This window comes from Moschus berezovskii, chromosome 9 (genome assembly GCF_049115385.1).
Source record: "Moschus berezovskii isolate FMDL1 chromosome 9, NW_MosBer_1.0, whole genome shotgun sequence".
NCBI lineage: Eukaryota > Metazoa > Chordata > Mammalia > Artiodactyla > Moschidae > Moschus > Moschus berezovskii.
In genome coordinates, this window is record NC_142468.1 from 79627535 (window position 1) to 79649798 (window position 22264).

General features: G+C 42.9%; 1 protein-coding gene across 1 annotated transcript; it reads right to left on the bottom strand.

The window, feature by feature from the left end:
• Positions 1-8792: 8792 nt before the first annotated feature.
• CDO1 (cysteine dioxygenase type 1) lies at positions 8793-20225 on the bottom strand. The gene is made up of 5 exons (XM_055436649.2): positions 19803-20225; positions 16800-16877; positions 15298-15452; positions 10361-10530; positions 8793-9517 (listed from the first exon to the last, which is right to left on the bottom strand). Exons 1-5 carry the CDS (start codon positions 19970-19972, stop codon positions 9488-9490), a joined length of 603 nt encoding a protein of 200 aa, XP_055292624.1. The 5' UTR covers positions 19973-20225; the 3' UTR covers positions 8793-9487.
• Positions 20226-22264: the final 2039 nt, after the last annotated feature.

Consider the following 22264-nt stretch of genomic DNA (forward strand, 5'->3'; position numbering starts at 1 on the left):
TCAGTTTATCTTTGTTGTCACTGATAAGCTCATTGCTTAAGTTTCTATAGTCCCTGGAGAGAACCTGCTTTGTGCTAGTCCTCAAGAGTCCAGCCTTCCTACATGCACCATAAATCCACTCTTTAAAAAACTTCCAGGGGATAAGGAACAAGTCTTTCTAAAAGAAACCATGTCGTTTTCCATCCAACTACCACCCACAATCCCCAATATACCCAACTCCTGAATACTCAGCATAATCTCTTCATCAATTTATGCTTTGGAGGAAAAAAAAAAGCCCAGAAGAAGTTGTCTGAAGTCACTTCTTATCCCCTGAAGCAAGAGAATTCAAAGGCAGGCACAATCAGAAAAAAAAAAAAAAACAAAACCAACTCAATGGCCCATATGCTTTCTCATTTCTACACAATAGCAAAATAAGACACAAATTATATTCTGTAAAAAAGAAAAAAATGTCTTGCTACAGCTTAGTGCACCAAGAATTAGCTGGGCCCAGTGAAGGGAACTCTGCCTAAGTGACTGCACAGCACCTTGAGAGTCTGCTCTCTAGTAGTAGAAAGGACACAAACGAAATCCTATAACCCAGAGCACAGTGAGGGAATGCTGTATTGAGGAAAAAATTATCAGTCAACCTAAGGAAGAAATGGCAACTTTTATTTGAGCCATATATGCAGATTATAACCTGAAAACGTCACAGAAAGCTCAGAGAACTATTCCATCCATTGGAAGTCAAGACACAGTCAGATAAGTTTTTCTGAGACAGAGGGCTATACTTAAATGATCTGTTATTGAGCCTATACAATCCAGAGCTAAGCCTCATTGAGGCTCCTTACAAAATCAAGAAGAAATGTTATCTTTTCAGCTGTCTTGCTGATGCTAGGAGAATGCGGCTCCTTGAGCAGACATTTCTGCCAGTAGGGGAGGCTTGGCTGATGCACAATTCAGATATACAATGCACAGTAGTAGGGAGAGAGGGGAGCGAAGGGTAGAGAATGTTTTTCCCATTTAAATGTTTCTTGTCTCGCTATAAAGTGTGAATTTTTCTCACAGCTACAAGAAAATGAAAATGACATTCTGTGGAAGCCCAAAGACAGAGATTCTCTCTCACTGCGGTGCTTCTGAGGCTTCTCTGGTGGCTCAGTGGTAAAGAATCCGCCTGCAGTGCTGGAGCCCAGGGGCCGCAGGAGACTTGGGTTCAGTCCCTGGGTCGGGAGGATCCCCTGGAGCAGGGGTTGTGGTGTCCACTCCAATGTTCTTTCCTGGAGAATCCCAGGGACAGAGGAGCCTGGTAGGCTACAGTCCATGGGGTCACAAAGAGTCAGACACAACCGAAGAGACTTAGCACAGCACACATGCCCATGGTACTTCTGAAAGAATTGGTGTTTGAGCTGGGCCTGAGAGAGGACCTGCTGTTACCTTCAGAAGGCAGGGCACTGAGACAGGCACATTTTAGGCAGGAGATAAGACAACAACGTCAAGGAGGCAGGAAAGTGATACTTGACCAGAGCACAGGGGAGCCTAAGATCTGAATGAAACATCTGGGGAGGGGAAGCAGGGAGCTAGAGGAGGGATGGGGAAGAGAGATGTGAGATGTGGGCGCAGCAGCAGCTGGAACGCTGTCCTAACAGACTTAAGCACTCATGTAGATGTAGGAATGGGCTTCCTGCGTAGCTCAGTTAGTAAAGAGTTTGCTTGCAATACAGGAGACCTGGGTTCGACCCCTGGGTTGAGAAGATCCCCTAGAGGAAGAAACTTCAACCCACTCCAGAGGAGCCTGGCGGGCTACAGTTCACGGGGTCGCAAGAGTCAGACACGACTGAGTGACTGAAGAGAGAAGCGAGACTTAGAAATGAACATAGAGAGAGGGATTTGAGGAACTCTCAAAGGCAATGCCAAGACTGCAACGCCTCAGCCTTGCTTTATTCAGGCTGGGGAAGGGGTGACGGGGTGGGCTACTGCTGGGAGACACAACTCCTCATAAGCCCTGAAGAGAAATGCCTGATCCTGCCTCCTAGTGACTTTTTTCTGTTCACTTTAGTGCATGACATTTTTGACATCGTTCGTTTTCAACTTTAAGATTTAGCGAGATTCTGGGACAGTGAAAAAAGTCCACTTGCCTCCTATCACATAAGGCTGCAATTCTGGTGGGAAAATGTTATTCATGGGTTAGAACTGATGGAGAATATTCATATGTTGGAGCTTTCTTTGGGCCACACTCAGGAGTCTATCTGTAAATTCCTGTCTTTGGGGTGTTTTATAAATCTCCTTAGTAAGTGAAAGAAAAACAGGTAGCCCTGAATTGTTTAAATTACCGCTGGTGGTAGTGTAGTAGTGTTGGTCACTCAGTCGTGTCGACGCTCTGTGGCCCCATGGACTGTAGCCCGCCAGGCTCCTCTGTCCACGGGATTTTCCAAGCAAGAATACTGCAGTGGGTAGCCATTTCCTCCCCCAGGGGATCTTCCCAACCTGGGGATCGAACCACGTCTCCTGCATTGGCAGACAGGTTCTTTACTACTAGCACCACCTGGGAAGCCCTGAATTAGTTACCAGGAATAAAAAAGTGATGGTGATTTAGTTGCTATGATTGTTCCTTCCTTCCTTCCTTCATTCAACAAATATCTGTTGACCTCCCAAGTAGTAAAAATCTGTTGATTTCGTCTGCCTAGCCTCTAGTCTCCCCTTTTGACTTCCCTGGGTGACCTTATGCCCCACACCAACCCATTTGATTTGATGGAACTGGCTCCACCGGACTCCAGAGGCGACCAGATGACTCAAGCCAGGGCCGAGTTCATACACAGCTGCCCATAGTGAATGGGTTGGAGATGGGTATACGATGCAATCAGAGCCCACATGGCTAACTTCCTAAACTTCTACAGAAAGACTGTAAAGAAATACCTTATTTTGCCAAAACTGAATTGAAATTGTGAGCCTGGTGTTATTGGGAATCATCTTATACAAGTGTTAGACTTCGGAGTCAGGAAAGGCTAGAGCAAGGTAAGAGTACTAAAAAGTTGTTTCAACCCTTTGGCCCACCTTTGCCTAAGAAACTGCTGGATATGACAGTTGTATGACTTCAGTTTGCTCAGGTCAGTTGGGTCACATGTTGTCACTTGCAATTGAGTGAGTCCTAATGAAAACAACCTGGAATGCTGGTCTGGTATAATAGGGTGTGACTATGAACAGCCCCAGTGATGATACCCGCACTCTGTCGAACAAGTAGGAGTGAAGCATCGCTCACTCCCAAACTTTGTTATGACAGGATAATTAATTTGGATCCACTTAGAAGAAAATATTGTCTTTTTCCCTGGGTCATGAAGATCCCCTGGAGAAGGGAATGGCTACCCACTCCAGTATTCTTGCCTGGAGAATCCCATGGACAGAGGAGCCTGGTGGACTACAGTCCATAGAGTCACAAAGAGTCGGACACAACTGAGTGACTAACACTTTCACTTTTTCACTTTTCACTGTCCCTTTCAGCCTGAGCACCTTCTGAGTTTTTTTTTTTTTTTTTTTTTAACTACAAAGTCAAGAACCAGTTGACAGATAGGAAAGCCACAGAATCACCATTGCATATTAACTTTCTGTTCCTGCTTAATAGTTTTGCTCTTCTGCCAAAGGTTCAATGTGTCCTGGGCAGAGCCAACGTCTATTTTGTTTCTTCCATTACCTAGCTGTGTGTCCTTGGGTAAACTATTTTATCTACGTCTACTTATATGTCCCCATCTTTGACATGGGGAGGGGAGAAAAAATACCTCTGTCTCAATTTAAAGGATTTCTCTGAAGTGACATTTTTCTATGTATGCAAGAGTCCAGTAACAATGAAAGGATTAAAATGTATATTTAAATAGTCTGGGCAATCCTTGTCTTTATTTTGAATTGACTGAATGGGTTTAGATATAGTGGTATGCTCTCAAATATTTAACAGACTCTCTCTTTTTTTAAGTAGGTAGAGTGTTGAATTTTATTTTTATTTTTTTAATTTCAGAAGACAGCATTTATTGTTTCAGTTCAGTTCAGTCGCTCAGTTGTGTCCGACTCTTTGTGACCCTTAACAGACTCTCTTAAGATAGAGAACTACCTACTCGGACTTATAGTAATGACAGATTGACACAGTGTAAATATTCCCATTATTGTTAACTTTAATCTATCAGTCAGCTTGTGAAAGTTCTCTGTGTCATCTCGCATGGGGCTGTGTGAAGGTTCACAAAGCTGCTGAGTGGTTAACCCCAACTCCACCTGCCTCAGAGTCTTCATTTATCAAAAGATTTGTTTGACTTCCTAACACCATACACCAAAATAAACTCAAAATGGATTAGAGAGCTAAATGTAAGACCAGATACTATAAAACTCCTAGAGGAGAACATAGGCAAAACACTCTCTGACATAAATCACAGCAGGATCCTCCAAGACCCACCTCCCAGAATATTGGAAATAAAAGCAAAAATAAACAAATGGGACCTAATTAAAATCAAAAGCTTCTGCACAGCAAAGGAAACTCTACGCAAGGTGAAAAGACAGCCTTCAGAATGGGAGAAAATAATAGCAAATGAAGCAACTGATAAAGGATTAATCTCCAAAATATACAAGGAGCTCCTGCAGCTCAATTCCAGAAAACTAAGTGACCCAATCAAAAAATGGGCCAAAGAACTAAACAGACATTTCTCCAAAGAAGACATAAAGATGGCTAACAAACACATGAAAAAATGCTCAACATCACTCATAATCAGAGAAATGCAAATCAAAACCACAATGACATACCATTTCACACCAGTCAGAATGGCTGCTATCCAAAAGTCTACATGCAATAAATGCTGGAGAGGGTGTGGAGAGAAGGGAACCCTCTTACACTGTTGGTGGGAATGCAAACTAGTACAGCCACTATGGAGAACAGTGTGGAGATTCCTCAAAAAACTGGAAATAGAACTGCCATATGATCCAGCAATCGCACTCCTGGGCGTATACACCGAGGAAACCAGAATTGAAAGAGACACATGTACTCCAATGTTCATTGCAGCACTGTTTATAATAGCCAGGACATGGAAGCAACCTAGATGTCCATCTGCAGACGAATGGATAAGAAAGCTTTGGTACATATACACAATGGAGTATTTTTCAGCCATCAAAAAGAATGCATTTGAATCAGTTTTAATGAGGTGGATGAAATTGGAGCCTATTATACAGAGTGAAGTAAGCCAGAAAGAAAAACATCAATACAGTATACTAACGCATATATATGGAATTTAGAAAGATGGTAACCTGAACCTTGTATACGAGACTGCAAAAGAAACATAGGCATATAGAACAGTCTTTGGGACTCTGTGGGAGAGGGTGAAGGTGGGATGATTAGGGAGAACGGCATTGTAGCATGTATATTATCATAAGTGACCAGTCCAGGTTTGACGCATGATACAGGATGCTTGGGGCTGGTGCACGGGGATGACATGGAGGGAGGATATGGGGAAGAGGGAGGTGGGAGCGGGGTTCAAGAAAGGGGACACATGTACACCCGGGCAGATTCATGTCAGTGTATGGCAAAACCAACCAATATATTAATGTAAGGTAATTTGCCTCCAATAAAATAAATTTAAAAAATTTTTGTTTGGCAATCTTTTCATCTTCATGATTTCATGCTAGCATTATTTTATATTTATCGGTTAGATGAATCCTGCATAAATTTGTTAAAATCATACTTTCATTTGTGGAAAAGTGTATGGCAGTGATCTATTATTGTAATGATACTTTTTCTTCTTATGACATGCCCAGGAGGGCCCTTGGAATGGAAGGCTAATCAATCTTTTCAGTTGCAATAAGTTACTTTCTAGTTCTATATTTTTACCCATCACGTGTGAGGAATTTTTCTGGTTGCATTTTTAGGTAAATATACATCCCACTGTATCATATGATATACAGACATAAATATGTCAAGCAGATGGCCATCTCATTGAGTTTGTATAAGGATGTCCCCTCAGGCTACAGAGACTTAAATCAGTGCTTAAAATCACATTCAGATCTCAGTCTCTGAGATCCTTTACATCTCTTCGTGAATTACTCAAGAAGCAACAAAACGGCCCTCATTAAGCAGACTGAAGAATGTTTTCAAAAGCACATAAAGCCATCACATCTTCAAGCATTCCTCAAGGTGAGTGAGTGACAAAAGCAGACAAAAACCAGACATCAGGAATGTGTCAGCTCTCCTAGCTGCATGGCAGAAGCCTAACTGATCATCAGTTTCCTCACAAAAACACAGGTCTTCCTGCTCGTGATAAGTAATCTTCCTGAGTGTCAAGCTTCTGACAGTTGGAGGCTTAATGTGAATACACTTGACCAATGAATATGTGGAAGTGGCTGAATTGAATAGTGATGACATCAGGTTCTACACTTGAGGGGTCCTCTCCACTAGGGTGACTTGCCATGACCTCCCTCTGTCACCTCATTTCTTGGGGTCGAGTTATCGTGGTTGTTTTGTAATAAAGACATGTCCGCTGATATCTGTGAAATGGCATCACATACATGGTTACTCATTGAAGAATTGTTTGTAATGGTAAAAGGTTACAAATCACCTCTAAGTCCATCGTCAGAGGACCGGTGGGTTAAACTATGGTACTTTCACACAGGGTAATACCATACAGGCAGCCATCAGTACAAAGTGAGGGAACTGCTTGTATCTGGATATGGAAAAGTCTCCTTGTAAATACACCATATGGACTTCAGAATGCTACCCTGTGTCTAAATAATGGGGGAAAGTAACTGAGGAAGCACAGGAGAGTGGCAATTTGGGCTAGGCTACGTCAAGAGGAAAGCGGAGAGCCCGAGGATGGGGTGAAAAAGACACTTTTCACCACATGCCTTTCATATCATTTGTATTCTCTGTGACAGGAAGTCTTACCTATTCCAACACACACAAACTTCTCTTCCACAGACACTTTTCACTATGTTAACTAGGCATAAATGTTCCATTCAGTGACACCAAATACACTCACAATGCCATCCATGCACCACCACTAGCAATACCCAAGTCACTTTCATTATCCCCAACAGAAACTCTGGACCCATAAAACAGTAACTCCCATTCCCTGCCACCCCCAACCCCTTAGCCTCTGGTTACCTCTAGGCTACCTTTTCTGTCTTTGTAAATTGGCCTTTTCTAGGTGTCTCGCATAAGCGGGATCATGCATTGTTTGTCCTTCTGTGTCTAACTGATTTCACTATCCCACATACACTTTAAAGAAAACACCTGCAAACTAGATAACTGGAGTTGTGAAAGGCTGCAGTCTTTCATGTCTTTAGAGAGAACTGACCTTGTGAACTACATGGACATGCCTCGGACAAGGTAGCATCAACCTTTGGTGATTCCTAGAAACCTCCCTTAACTTTAACAGGTTAACTAGTAACCCAGCTTGCTCAGAAAATGAAGTGAAATAGCCACCATTTGCCACGAGCCTTGGGAAAGCCTTATACATGGCAAAGCTCTTAACTGGGGCTTCTAAGGGCCTTCACAGGGTCTAGGAATCTTTTCTGAAATTGTAAGCAAATCTGTTGTGTGCTGGCCTTTCTGGAGACTTCTTTAGCATTTGAGATTTCAAAGTGGTAGGAGTCGAAAAAAAAAAGACTAAGCACCATTGCTAAACGTAATGATATCCTTTCACATGAAACACAGGTGAAAGCCCTTCATTCATCAACCAGTTCGTCCAAGTACATGATCAATGAACCCACACCAAAAGATAAGCCTCTGACATGGGCCTTGCACAAGATGCCATGAAGCTTCTGACTTCTGACCAACAGAGCTGTAGGAAAATAAGTTTGTGGTAGCGTTATAGCAGCAGAATGAAATCAATACAGTATCTAATTCATAAGGAAGTTTTCTGGAATTCAGTTTGTTAATACATCTTAACAACTTATAATAATGCCAAGTATGTTTAAAAATGCTCAGTCTCATCTGACTCTTTGTGGCCCCATGAACTGCAGCCCACCAGGCTCCTCCGCCCATGGTATTTTCAGGCAAGAATACTGCAGTGGGGTACCATTTCCTCCTCCAGGGAATCTTCCCAACCCAGGGATCGAACCAGTAACTCCTGCATTGGCAGGTGAATTCTTTACCACTAGCACCAGCTAGAAACTCAGTAAACATTGATATCCTTCTCAAAAGTGAGAGGAAGCAAAGGTATAAAGATGTAAACAATTCTATGAGACTCCACAACCAATGGCTTAACCAGAAGTATCTTCAAATTCAGTTACCAGAGAGAACAAAACCCAAGATTATGACAGCTGTTCCTAAGAAAACTGCCTGAAGTGGGGGCAGCCAACTCAAAGGCATGAGTGGGCCTTGCAGGAAACACACACGAAGGAAACAGGCAAAATGGGGATTGCCACAGATAGGGGAGGTGGCCCATCCACAGGGCAAATTCCAGCCCAGTTAACTGCCATCAGTGAAAATGCAGTGCAGGCCCCATCTTGCCAAATACTCCAAGTCCATTCCTCCTCCCGCGAAACCCCCAGTTTTTTACTGTTGAAATCCAATTCACACATAAACACATAGAGACCCCACAATTTTCAGGCAAAACTGATCATGTCTATGAGCTGCCCTAGGGCCAGAAACGCTTGGGTTGCTATCTCTGGCCAGTTGGTGAACACGTATAAAAACCCCCAAAGGTAAGTTCCTCTTGAATGTGGTTTTTGGCCTTCTTATTTTCTTATAACATAAAAGCATCTTCTCCAGTGCTTTTGGTAGTCTACCTAAATCAAAGAAGCCATGAATCATATGAAAGTCTGATCAACCTAAAGAAAAAGACAACTTTGAATTATGTTCAAACCCAACTTTATTAAAATTATTTGGCAATTCTGGCAGCAGTACAAAGTCTCTGACCACTGGATACATTGGACATTGAGTTCATAGTTTTAGTTTGTTGTGGGTTTGGGTACATGTACTTTTTGAAATCTTCTGCCCTTCATTTAATTACCAAATGGCAAAGTACCTTAAGTTTCTCTATCTACTACCCTATTATTTATAGAACAGGAATTTGTAAAATAAGATTGAAAAAATAAAATGCACAGATTCAAAAAATTCTCCTCAAATATTAAGAACATACAAAGTATATTGAAGACATCTACATTTAGCCTTCCAAGTAGCAAGGCAGGTGGTTTGATATCTTGCTTTTATTTATTGCTAATTACAATCCAAAGTGTTTCCAAAAACTATAAAAACCATCATTGACATTCCTAGTATGGTTCTGATGCGTTTAGCAGATAAAACGAGTGGAGCTTGATTTGACCTTTAAAATCATAAGCCTTTTTATCTTCAGTGGGATTTTTCTTCTATAGTAGCTCGGGGCACTATTTGCTTACTTAATGCCTTATAATTAGCATCTGCCTTATGGTAGATCTAATATTGGCCTTGTAAAGTGTATTACTGGACAGGCAAGTGGTAGCAGACCTTCCTGTTCAAGGCGAAACTTCACTGGACCTTAAAGTAAAACTTCAGAGGGTCTGGTGCCCCTTAGTTGTTCTCCAGTGATCCTGAAGTTGTCTGTAAGAAAGAAAGAAAGCAGGGTAAGATCTTTACATGAGACATTTCTGTCTGTTCTAAGTAGTTCTTCTCTAGCAGTGTTTGAAAATTCAGTATATGGCAATGGAGCTCCTGCTGTTTTGTTCCTGTGATAAGAGTATATATCTCTTGGGATTGGAATGCAGGAAATAAAGCAGGGCAATCCGTTGAGAAAATTCTGCCCTGGCTTCTCGCAAAGGCTGTCCTTTCATACGATGGATAAGGATATTCAGTCTTTTCACGCACTGTGCATTTCCAGGCATTCCCATGACTAACTAAAGACCACTCGCCTAAATGGCCCACTGACTTCAGAGGTGGGAGACTGCCATACCACAGTACTGTGGGTTGCCATCACACTCAGAGACAGAGAGAGTTGGGAACCAGAACAGGCAAGTTTCCTTATTCATGTGATCAGAATAGGGTCTCAACTGTTAACCATGCAAGTTACTTATGCTGTCTCAGCAGATCAGACCATGAACATTAAGTTATGGCAGTGGCAGATTTATCAATATAGTTCTCACTCTTATTTCCCTAATGAAGATATTTTCTTTAGTAATAAGTATAAATTTTTAAATCTTTCAACAATCAATTCTTTGCATCTAATTTAAGCTTTTTCTTTTTAATAAATGAAAGTATAGTCTCTGAAATTAAAGAAAATAAGAGAATATATACTGGGCCTTTTCCCCAAGTTAAGGCTTATCTCATACTTCAACTTAAGAATACTTAAGATATTCAAATAATATCTAGAACAAAAAAAGCAATGTATCGGTGTAATGCTGTCAACCTACAAAGCATTTAAACATAGGAGAGAGAAATTATACTTACAAATGGAGTCTTGATTCCAAATTTGCTATGGAATGTCATGGTGACTTTGTTTTTATGTCCTGTTCTTTGATCAAAGGCGTGGCACGTGTCAAAAGGCGGGCTGTACAAGTGAAGGCTCACGGCAGGCTCTGTATGGCTAATATTCTCTACTCGATGTAAGCCAATGGAATCTAAACAATATCCAAGAGGGATGGAGAGATGAAGGCTTAGATGACAGACTTAGGCAAAAATTTTGCTAATCACCCAAGATCTTAAATCAACCAATACATATGGAATTATTAAAAATTAGTTATAACTGAGCTTCCAGTTAAAGAATAAATGACACTCTGCTTTTTCCTGAGGACCCTCTTTGTTGGAGTGGAAGAATTAAAAAGATAAAAGGAAAAGAAAAAACTTCTTTATTAAAGTAAAAAAAACTCTTAAAAAAATTGAAAGCACAGAAATAGATGGATGGCTTTGCAGAGGAGAGAAAGTTAAATCCTCAGTTATGCTTGGACATGGCCAAGAAATAACCTGATTTATATCCTGAAACTGACAAACAGCAGAGGAACTGGCAGCACAGACGCTTCCTGAAGTGAAGGTGAAGACGGGCTTCGAGCGTAAGAACCAGCTGGAGTCTGTCTGAGGTTTAGCCTCAAACCCTTGGCATCATGTTTCCCTCGCCTCCCCTCTAGCCCTGGTAGAAGTCTGAGATCTACTTATTCTCTAGAAAGAGTGCAGCAGATGAACTCAGGACTGGTGGATACCCAGTGAAAAACTGGTGACTAAAGTGAAAATTTACACACTGAGTGGTAAGATCTCCACTTTCTTCATCACAAAATTGCCAAAATGCTGCCAAACAGGAATTTCTTCTCCATCCAAGAGATGGGAAGTAGTTTCTCTGAGAATCTGATCAGCTCAAGAAAAAAGTCCTGAAGATACGGCCCTTGGTTGTTCCTCAAGGAAAAGCTTTATTAGATGATCTAGAGTGAAGTCCAGTTGACAAACACCATCCATGTGTGAAAGCTTCCAATTAACTTTTGTGTCCCTGGTTTTTAAATGCTAGCACACAGTCAAGGCCACCAGACATGTGAGCAGAGCCTCTAGTATAACAGAGGCAAGAGCAACCTGAAAAAAAGGCAACATGAAACAGACACGACTCATGAGAAGGCTTAAAAAACAAAACCAAAAACGTCAATATCCTCATAGAAATGAGAAAGGGAGTTCCCTGGTGGTCCAGGGCTTAGGACTCAGCGCTCTCACTGTGATGAGCTGAGTTCAACCCCTGGTTGGGGAACAAAGATCCTGTAAGCCCCCTGGTGTGGCCAAAGAGAGACAGAGATAAGAGGAGGATACCATAGAAAGGGCTGGAGAGTAAAAAGAGCTTTTACAAAGAGGAGAATAAAAATACGAATAGAAGGCTAGAAGAAAAACCTGTGAAGACTCAAGGAACAAAGGGCCGAAGATGGAACACAGGGAAGATAAAAAAAACCCAAAACACCAGAGGACTAGTTCAGAAGGTTTACTATCTGATCCATAGTAGTTTCAGAAACAGACACACAACAGCAAAATCAAAGAAACAACTTGAGAATATGATTGTGAAGAACATGAATTCCTAGATCCTAAGGACCTCCTGAGTTCTCAGCACAATGAATGTCATGAAACAAAGTGCATCGAAAGATACCCAAAGAAAAGGCCTCAAGAGTTCCTAGAAAGAAAAAATAGGATTCATAGAAATATTCAAGAATCTGAAAGGAACCAGGCTTTCAACAAGAAGGATGGAAAGGGATTACCTTTATAGTTCTGAGAAAAAGCGGCTGCCAGGTCATGATTTCATAAGGGTTGACGACAGAGATTTTTAGATATAAGAGGTCTCAAAAATTTATCTTCCATGTACCCTTTCTCACAGCGCTGTTGGAAGACATTTGCTACCAAAAAAGCATATGACCCCAAGAGAAAGCAGACATGAGATCAGAAAATGAGGGCACAGGCGCCCGGAGAGAGGAAAAGGAAAGCCTGGGTGGTGTGAGGGGACCCAGGGGGAGCCCTGGCCAACCAATCCACACTGAAGGAAGGCAAAAGGCTTGGCGGAGGTGTCTTCAAGAAGCCGAAATAAACAAAACAAAGTATTTTTATAACTATGTGGGTAAAGAAATTTATATAGTAGAGAGACAGCTGGAAGGCGAACCAAGGAAGGAGTTCAGTGCATTAGTGTAGTTGTCATTGTTGTTCAGTTGCTAAGTCACGTCCAAGTCTTTGCGACCCCATGAACTACACAGCACACCAGGCTGCTCTGTCTCCCATATCTCCTGGAGCTTGCTAAAGTTCACGTCCACTGAGTCGGTGATGCTATCCAACCATCTCATCCTCCGACACCCTCTTCTCCTTAGGGCACTTAATTTGGCCTTATGCTTTATTATCTAGCTCCAGGAGCTTGCATGACAAAGAACAACATAGCCCAGAAACAGAAGACTTTGGTTCTACTCCCAGTTAGACTGACTGCCTTTGAACAACTCAGAACTTCCAGGATCTTCTGTCTTCCTCATTTAAAAAAATGGGGCTTAGTTCTCAGATATGCAAACCCTTCCATTTTATAGCCTAAGCTTTTCTAAATACACTGGCTTAATTTTGAACAAAAGTTAACATTCTGAAGAACTGACTGCCTTTCCCCTCCAATTGCAAGTGCATAGACCACCCAGTGCAAGCAAAGATCTCACAAGAACAGCTCACCCATTCTTTAGAAGACTCAAATGCTCATGTCTGACCCCTGATGTGATTCCAGCATTATTATTACCGTTAGTCTTTCCCTCCTTCCCTTTATGCCAATGATATACCCTCTGTCACACTAATACCAGACCGTTCTTGGTGATACTTGTGGACGCCAGCTTGTTCGAGGCAATGTCCACCTTCTGCCTATTAAGACAGGTAACTTGATTTCCTTGCCCCATTTTCCCTCTTCTTCACCCGGTGATGCATACTGCTTGATCAAGACATTCCCAGTAAAATTCTGCTGACCAAAGAAAGCTCTTACTCGAAGCTTCTCTTGGAGGCTAAGGCCCTGATCTTGCTTTACTCTACTGCTCCTATCCTAGTGCATTCTTCTTCCCTCCAGCCAGACCATCCCTGCATAGTTTTCATTCTTTGCAATGGTTGTGCCTTCACTCATGCTCTTTCCTGTACTTGAAACATCTTTCCTCTGATCACTATCCATATTTACATTCCTCCTGCATGTAAAAATCAAAGGTTAAAAGTTTGTGGCTTTTGAGTAATACGTCTACAGAAATATTTAGCTTATCTTATCCAGTATTTTGCTGGTTACCAAAATTTCCCATATACATCAGAATCTCCCAGGACCTCTCTGATGGTCCACTGGTAAAGACGGTGAGCTTCCAGTACAAAGGACATGGGTTCAATCCCTGGTCAGCGAAGTCCGGCATGCCATGAGGTGCAGCAAAAAAAAAAAAAAAAAAAATCAGAATGTCCCACTTCTATGGAAAAAAGTCAGGATGATCTCACTGGAGCTGTAGTCATGTTGTCCTTCTAGACAGGACCGTTTGCACACCAGTTCCCACGGTCTCTTGTATTGAAGACCCTTGAAAAAAACCTTAAGTGTTCTCCAAGATCTAATGTAGCTTCATAATGACTCTGTGATTCTAGAGGAAAGTAATTATTCTGAAAGGCTTTTGGCTTTACTGTGAGGAGTACTGGTAATCTTGTTCTTGGGAGTCTCATGTGCCTGCTATTTCTGTGTGTGCTAAGTCACTTCAGTCATGTCTGGCTCTGTGCAACCCCATGGACTGTAGCCCGCCAGGCTCCTCTGTTCACGGGATTCTCCAGGCAAGAACACCGGAGTGGGTGCCACGCCCTCCTCCAGGGGATCTTCCTGACCCAGGGATTGAACCCGCATCTCTTACGTCTCCTGCACTGGCAGGCAGTTTCTTTAGTGCCACTCGGGAAGTCCACCTCAAATAAGAGTTTCCTGCCACTTGAGGAACTAACCCCCTTGTGTTCTGTGAATGAGGGAAAAGTTCCTACACAATCTGACCTTTGTAAGTGACTTGCATTCTTAAACTAATGAACAAAATTAAACCATGTACCAAGGCCTAAACTTAACTTTAAGATCTAAGAAGAAAGAACCTGCTTTGCCAGAAAAACCTCTGTAATACTTTATTTTAGATAAGTGGGATAGCATCCCAACTAAGAGTGTGGGCTTTGGCATCAAATTCTTTGAGTTAAAATCCTGAGTGACCTTAATCTTCCTATATGTTGGCAATTTCATCTGTAAATGGTAATAAAAAAGTTATCTCACAGATGCTTTGAGGAGCTTTTTGCAGTTACTAAGCCCTTTAGGAACACAGACGTTAATCATTGCCTCTACTGAAGAGCGTGCAACTCTCCCATATTACATTCAGGAGAAAGAATGAATTGTCAGAGATCTAGAAATCATTGCTAAATAATATGCTTCATAAAGCTTCTCCTGAGAATACTCTTTGGGAAGTAAGCTGTATGCACTTTAGGAAAACAGGGACTAGCTAGCATTCTTAATCACTTCCAGAACATTTCTTTCCATTTTCTAACCAAAGACTAATACTTCCAGCTTGGCCTCTCACCTTTATTAAAAGACTCTCCTTATGTAAATTCCTATTTGATTCTAACTGCCCTAAGACTTGGTAGGTAAATGACTCTTCAATGGATGCTAGCCTGCATGCATATGTTTTTAATCAGTGATTCCCACCCACACATGGGGATGGTTTAGTTAGTCGTGTCCAACTCTTTGCAACCATCCACATGCAAAGCTTTAAAAAAGAAAGCAAAACCCACTGCTTTTAGGTTACTTCCTAAGCAGATGAGATCATGCCTCCAGAATCCATGCTCTACTGCACAAATGTAAGACAGCAGAATTTCAGACGGGTGTGCAAGGTTTTCCCTACTTGTTAGAAAAACGTATTGGATGTTACCGTTGATGTAGGCACACTGGTTTTCCCTCAAGATTCTTTCCGACTTCTTGATCATCTCATTGGATTTCTTGTCAGGCCAGGCAAACAATGTCTCCTTTAGATTTCCCTGCAGCATCTTCAGAAAGCAGTGGGAGTCGGTATGATCGTGGATACTGCTATATTTACACAGAACAACAACTGAACTCAGTAGATGAACTCAGACCTGTAACAGTCTGTCCAGAGCTTACAGCTATACCTGTCAGTAGGGCATCTCCCAGGCCAATATCCATTTCAGCTGGATTTCTGAATGTCATCAGTTTATAATTCAACATTGTTCACGGCAAAGTCATACAACACTACATTTTCCATGCTGATGCACATAAGGGGTACAGTTTTGATCCATAATCCTACTGAAGAACAGTTCACTTTTTTAAACCCTGTTGTAAAACTACTTTGATAACCCCCTCAGGCTTTTCTCTCTTTCCTCTGGAGGACAAAAGGTTACCCACTGAAAATTATACTGTAAAGTATATAAAATGTCAACACTTTATAGACTTAGAGTATCTTACCTGTGATTGCTTCCCAATATTGATGGGAGAATAAAAAAGCAAATTGGATTTGGGGAAAGAGTTTATTCCTGTAAATAGTATTTAAGTGTTTATTAAGTAGTATTAGTTCTAGGATTGATTAAAAGGTATGAATTTGTATACACTACAGCATTTATTTCATATGTTGAATTCTGTCAACCCATATATATACCATACGAACTTGCTTCCTAAGTCACAGAGCATCATCCTACTCCTAACATATAAGCTGCTTTCAAAAATTTTTGAGAGGATAAAAACAACTTCCTTCTAGATAGGTAAGTAAATGCACTCTATAAACCTAACTTTCCAAAATCTTATAAATTCATGTTTCCTTTCTTGTACCAAAAATGGGTCTGGATTATTGTTTGTTTGTTGTACCATTTTCAAAAGACTGAGGAGGACCTGCTTAAAGAGGTAATCATACTTGATTGGTAGTAAGACTTGCAAATGCATAAGCTGAGGAAAAATTACAGAACCAAGAATCGGTATTAGTCTAAGTTACCTTATCTCTGTATAAAGAAAAGAAACAATCAGCTTGAAGTAGAAAGAAATTTTCCAAATTGCTTTTCTAGTTTCACATCTGGATGCTTTGGTCTTTGGCCCGACAATTGTTTACACACTTCAAAGCACCACAAAGGTCAAGTTTTAGCATAATTCCATAGAAAGTTTAACTCCAGAGAACACAGAGGTGAAATTAAGCTGGTTACTTACCACCACCTCCTTTGATTTAATACTCACATGAGGGGTAGGTCTCTCATACATGGTATATGCTAAACCTCTCATGCTAATTCCCATGGGAAGTTTTGCTGGGATTAGGGAACATTGTGAACAATTTGGGATTTATTAGTGCTCACAGACAGGTGGCCACTCTGCCCTGTAGTTTTCATATGCTGGACTAAGTACTTTAATAAATATCCAAATGAGCAGTTCTCTTACCTGCCATGTCCTTCACCCCAGCATAGAATCATGAGATTAAATTTTCCATTTCCTTGATCCACAAGATTTCGAGTATACCTAAAAAGAACATTTCAGAAGTTTGAATTTGTTTGATGAGACAAGCACTGGGAGAAAAATGTCATACAGTATCATTAATTTACAAATGCTAATGTGTTTACCTCTCAGCAACTTTAAATGTGGTTGTCTAGTTAGAGATTGAGCACAAATGAAAATATTTTTCTATGGTTCATTTTAGACATTTTTGTATTTTAAATCACTGTTCACAGCTGCTCAGTTTCAATCAGTGGCATGAAAAACGTAACAACAAAAAAATCAAATTCCTTGATTTTTCATGTGACAGCCTCAAACTGATAAAAAGAATAAAAGTTTCTCACAGAAAGCATTTTCAAAGTACATTACTGCTCTAAGCAAGAATGCTGCTATTATCTTTTTTCCTCCTCCCTGTAGCTACACCAGAATTTGAGAAACAAGGTTTTATTAAATAGCTGTTCTAGATTCTCCTTAGTTTTACTACAGCCAAGATACAAATGACATCTACATTCAAAAGCATCATAATGAAAAATCCTCCACAGAGGGACCTAAGTAACAGGACAAAAGTCACTATACTTGTGAAGTAAAATAATACCCTAAACCTTTTACAGTGAAGAGAAATTAGCAATTGGCCTCCAAAAATCTCAAACCAAAACAACCCCACCCACACCACCCCACCTCAAAAAATAAACTTTAAAGTTTCTGTTGGTCTAGCGGGTTCTCTTGACGCCATCTAATTAACCAAGTTAGGTAATTAAGAAATTTATGTAAACTCATTTTTAAGGAAAGGAATCTTTATCCCTTTTTGTTTGTTCACACGGTCATCTGCTCACTGTTCCCCACACATCTCTCCTCCCCTCGGCTAGAGGCCAGGTGCTGGCAGAGCAGGATCCCTGAGATTGATTAGTGGATTAGAGGACAGTTATCCTTACTTTGCAATGGCAAGCCACTCCAGTACTCTTGCCTAGAAAATCCCATGGATGGAGGAGCCTGGCAGGCTGCAGTCCGTGGGGTCGCTAAGGGTCGGACACGACTGAGCGACTTCACTTTTCACTTTCACACATTGGAGAAGGAAATGGCAACCCACTCCAGTGTTCTTGCCTGGAGAATCCCAGGGACGGGGGAGCCTGGTGGGCTTCTGTCTATGGGGTCACACAGAGTCGGACACGACTGAAGTGACTTAGCAGCAGCAGCAGCATCCTTACTTTGCAGCCCTTTATGATCTGCGAGGGGCCGTGCACATAGCCCTTGACCCTGGGAAACGGTTTCTGCACTAGGGATCTTATTCTCCTTTCACCAGTCCTAGGGTCCTCCTCTTGCTGGGGCTTCTTCCAGAGAGTTTACTGCCTAGCACTTAGTTTGTGTTGCTTCTTCTGCACTGGCCTTCCCAAGGCCAGAGGTCAGACTCCTTCACTGTACTGGGACACTTGATACAGGCACAAAATATGATGGCATTGATTTCTGTTCTCCCATCTCCCTCCCTCCTCCAACTGCAGGACTGCACCCATTACCTTACTGAGGGGTGCTTCAGAAAACTGTGGTCAATCCAGAGGTATCAAGTGGTTTCCAGCTTGCCAATCGAGGTAAATTCAAGGCCTTGGAAATGCTCTTGTTCTACAGATTAAAAGCTCTTACAAGCTACCCTGGGTAATTGATTTCACTTGGTCAATAATAAATCTAGGTAGAAGAAAACAATGATGGCACCTTATGTCTATAAAAAGTTCAGCAGTGGTTTAGAGTGTAGGCTCGGGAACAAGAACGCTAATTTGAATCCTGGACATCAGTTCTTATGCAGGTAATCCAACCCTCATTACCTCCTCCTCCTCCCCTGTAGAACAGGGATAAGAATGGCACCTATGTCACAGAACCTTTGTGAGGTGATAAGTTAGCTCATGTGTCAAGTCATCGGAAGAGTACCAGAGCCCTCCTTACCCTCAACACAACCAACCACTATGACCTGACCGAAGCGCTGGCTACCCTTCGGAAAAAGCAATCCTCACTCTTCCGGACGATTAAATTTTACTTCTCTCCCCAGAGGATGGTAGTGCTTCACGTTTCAATTTTACTCAATCTCCAAGCCAGGGCTGCAATGAGTAGCCACCCCCGTTCATTCATCTCACTCTAGCACAGCTGAGGAACGGGGCGGGGGCGGGGGGTGTCTTTAATTTACATTCCAGACGCTCAGATCTAAAGGATAAGAAGCAGCATATTGCTTGGGGGCTGAAAGAGAAGCACTCATTTGAGAACCAAACAGTGGGTTTAAATAAAACCGCAGTCGGGGGAGACAAATTGCTTTGGGAGAGGGGTCGACATAGACTGAAAAACAGCAGCTGACAACCCCAGGTTGTTATTTTATATTAGCAAAAATGTTTGCTGGCGGACGCCTGGTTGCAGGCGACTGAGGGAGAAGTGGTGAGAATTAATGTCGCTTAATTGCGTCTGCCACCGTCACCCCTTTCTCCGGGCCGCTGTTGGACCTTCTCCTAGGAGCACCCCGGGGGACTGGTCCAGCCCCTAGGGGCTCCCCGCATCTCCTCCGCGGACAAGGCGAGCGATGGCTCCAGAGCGGGGTCGGGGGCGGGTGGAGGGCTACTGCTCTGGACGCCAAGGTTGGGGGGAGTGGCTGTTCGGAAGCCGAGGGGTTGATCAACGAGAAGAGAACAGAAAACTTGCAGCCGCGCGGTGTCCTCCCCTCCGGGAGCCTGTCGCAGCCTCGGGCCAGCGGGACCCACCTTCGGCCCAAAGCGCCGAGCGCAGGCCCCAGGGCTCGCGGGCATGGAGGCGCAGCGCTGGGGTGCCGGAGCCGGCTGGGAGCGCGGCGAGGGTGGGCGCGGCGGGCGCCGGGCCGCCTGCGCTCTCCGGCGGTCGAACCTCCTCCTCCCGCGCCGGCCGCCGTTGGGCCGGGAGGCCGGCGCCGCGGAGCCTCGGAGAGCGGGGCGAGAGGGCGCTCACCTGTACTGGTCGAACTTGGCGTACACTGCCCACTCGGCGGGGTTGCTCTCGTAGGCTTCCAAGACGGCCTGCACCTCCTCCACGTTGATCTCCTCGCCGGCGAAGAGCTGGTGCAGGACGCGGATCAGATCGGCCAGGGTGCGGGGCTTTAGCACCTCGGTCCGCTCCATCCCCCGAGTAACTGGCGGCACGCGTCTCGCTGCTGGGCTACGACGAAAGAGGAGCTGAGCGAGCCGAGGAGCCGGAGGCGAGAGTTCCTAGGCGCTAGCTAGACAGTTACACGCGACACAAAGCCCCCGAATGCACGAGGGCCACGGCGTAAAGAAGCCCGTGCCAAGATACCCGCCCTGGAGGGTCTGGGTACGCGCTGCGCACACAAATCGGGACCAAACCTTATAGGTTCAACCTCCCAGGGCCCTTTTAAAGCTCTCGGAGTCGGCGGGAATGTACCAACGTCCCTTGGAGGGTGGGGAGAAGCGGGAAGCGACCTTAGAAGGGTGCTTAAAGCGGCGAGAACGTGTCCGGGTAAGGCCTACGCAAACGACCCCGGCTCCCTCGGCACCCTCGCCCTGGTGGAACGCTCTCCTCGCGGGTCCCAGCGCTTGCGGTGGGCTTCGCGCAGTCTCTCCCCCCGCGCCCGGAGCAGGGCGCCTTTTGGCAGCCTATCGAAACCCTTCCCCGCCCAGCTCCCTGAGGCTCCACTCTGCAGCCTCGGTTCACAATGCTGGGACGTCGACAGAAGGGGTCTGGAGAAGGGGAGTACGACAGGGAGGAAGGAATGGGAAAGAAAGGGGGTTTTCTTCCAAATGGAGCCGAGGGATTGTGAACAGTTCGCAAAGGTTGAGGATGGATTGCACACCTAAGGCTGGCGAGATACTGTTCTGCCGATTGAAACCATCGATAATGTGCTCCAAGGCTAGGTGAAAATAAAATCTTTTAAAAAAATTTGAATGTGTTGTACTTTAAATTACAGTTTGCGGATATTGAAGAATCCTTGCATTCCTGGGATAAAGCCCACTTGGTCATGATGTATGATCTTCTTAATGTGTTGTTGGATTCTGATTGCTAGAATTTTGTTAAGGATTTTTGCATCTATGTTCATCAGTGATATTGGTCTGCAGTTTTCTTTTTTTGTGGGATCTTTACCAGGTTTTGGGATTAGGGTGATGGTGGCCTCATAGAATGAGTTTGGAAGTTTCCCTTCCTCAGCAATTATCTGGAAGAGTTTGAGTAGAATAGGTGTTAGCTCTTCTCTAAATTTTTGGTAGAATTCAGCTGTGAAGCCATCTGGACCTGGGCTTTTGTTTGCTGGAATATTTCTGATTACAGCCTCTAATTCCGTGCTTGTGATGGGTCTGTTTGGATTTTCTATTTCTGCCTGGTTCAGTTTTGGAAAGTTGTACTTTTCTAAGAATTTGTCCATTTCTTCCAGGTTATTCATTTTATTGTCATATAATTGCTGATAGTATTCTCTAATAATCCTTTGTATTTCTGTGTTGTCTGTTGTGATCTCTCCATTTTCATTTCTAATATTATTGATTTGGTTCTTCTCCCTTTGTTTCTTGATGAGTCTGGCTAGTGGTTTGTCAATATACCATGTTCGTGGATTGGAAGAATAAATATTGTAAAAATGGGTATACTACCCAAAGTAATTTATACATTCAATGCAATCCCTATCAAGCTACCAACGATATTTTTCACAGAACTAGAACAAATAATCTCACAATTTGTATGGAAATACAAAAAACCTTGAACAGCCAAAGCAATGTTGAGGAAGAAGAATGGAACTGGGGGAATTAACCTGCCGGACTTCAGGCTCTACTACAAAGCCACAGTCATCAAGACAGTATGGTACTGGCATAAAGACAGAAATATAGATCAATGGAGCAAAATAGAAAGCCCAGAGATAAATCCACGCACCTATGGACACCTTATCTTTGACAAAGGAGGCAAGAATATAAAATGGAGAAAAGACAGTCTCTTTAACAAGTGGTGCTGGGAAAACTGGTCAGCCACTTGTAAAAGAATGAAACTAGAACACTTCCTAACACCATACACCAAAATAAACTCAAAATGGATTAGAGAGCTAAATGTAAGACAGAAACTATAAAACTCCTAGAGGAGAATGTAGGCAAAACACTCTCTGACATAAATCACAGCAGGATCCTCCAAGACCCACCTCCCAGAATACTGGAAATAAAAGCAAAAATAAACAAATGGGACCTAATTAAAATCAAGAGCTTCTGCACAGCAAAGGAAACTATAACCAAGGTGAAAGGACAGCCTTCAGAATGGGACAAAGAGCAAATGAAACAACTGACAAAGAATTAATCTCCAAGATATACAAGCAGCTCCTGCAGCTCAATTCCAGACAAATGACCCACTCAAAAAATGGGCCAAAGAACTAAACAGACATTTCTCCAAAGAAGACATAAAGACGGCTAACAAACACATGAAAAAGT

What these genes read in the sequence shown, in the direction of transcription:
- CDO1 (XM_055436649.2), bottom strand. Translation starts at nt 19,972, where the DNA reads ATGGAGCGGACCGAGGTGCTAAAGCCCCGCACCCTGGCCGATCTGATC. An exon ending in CCAGTGTGCCTACATCAACG is followed by an intron (nt 10,531 to 15,297) that starts GTAACATCCAAT and finishes GATATTGTTTAG; the next exon opens with ATTCCATTGGCTTACATCGA. An exon ending in TTGGAATCAAGACTCCATTT is followed by an intron (nt 9,518 to 10,360) that starts GTAAGTATAATT and finishes TCTTTCTTACAG; the next exon opens with ACAACTTCAGGATCACTGGA.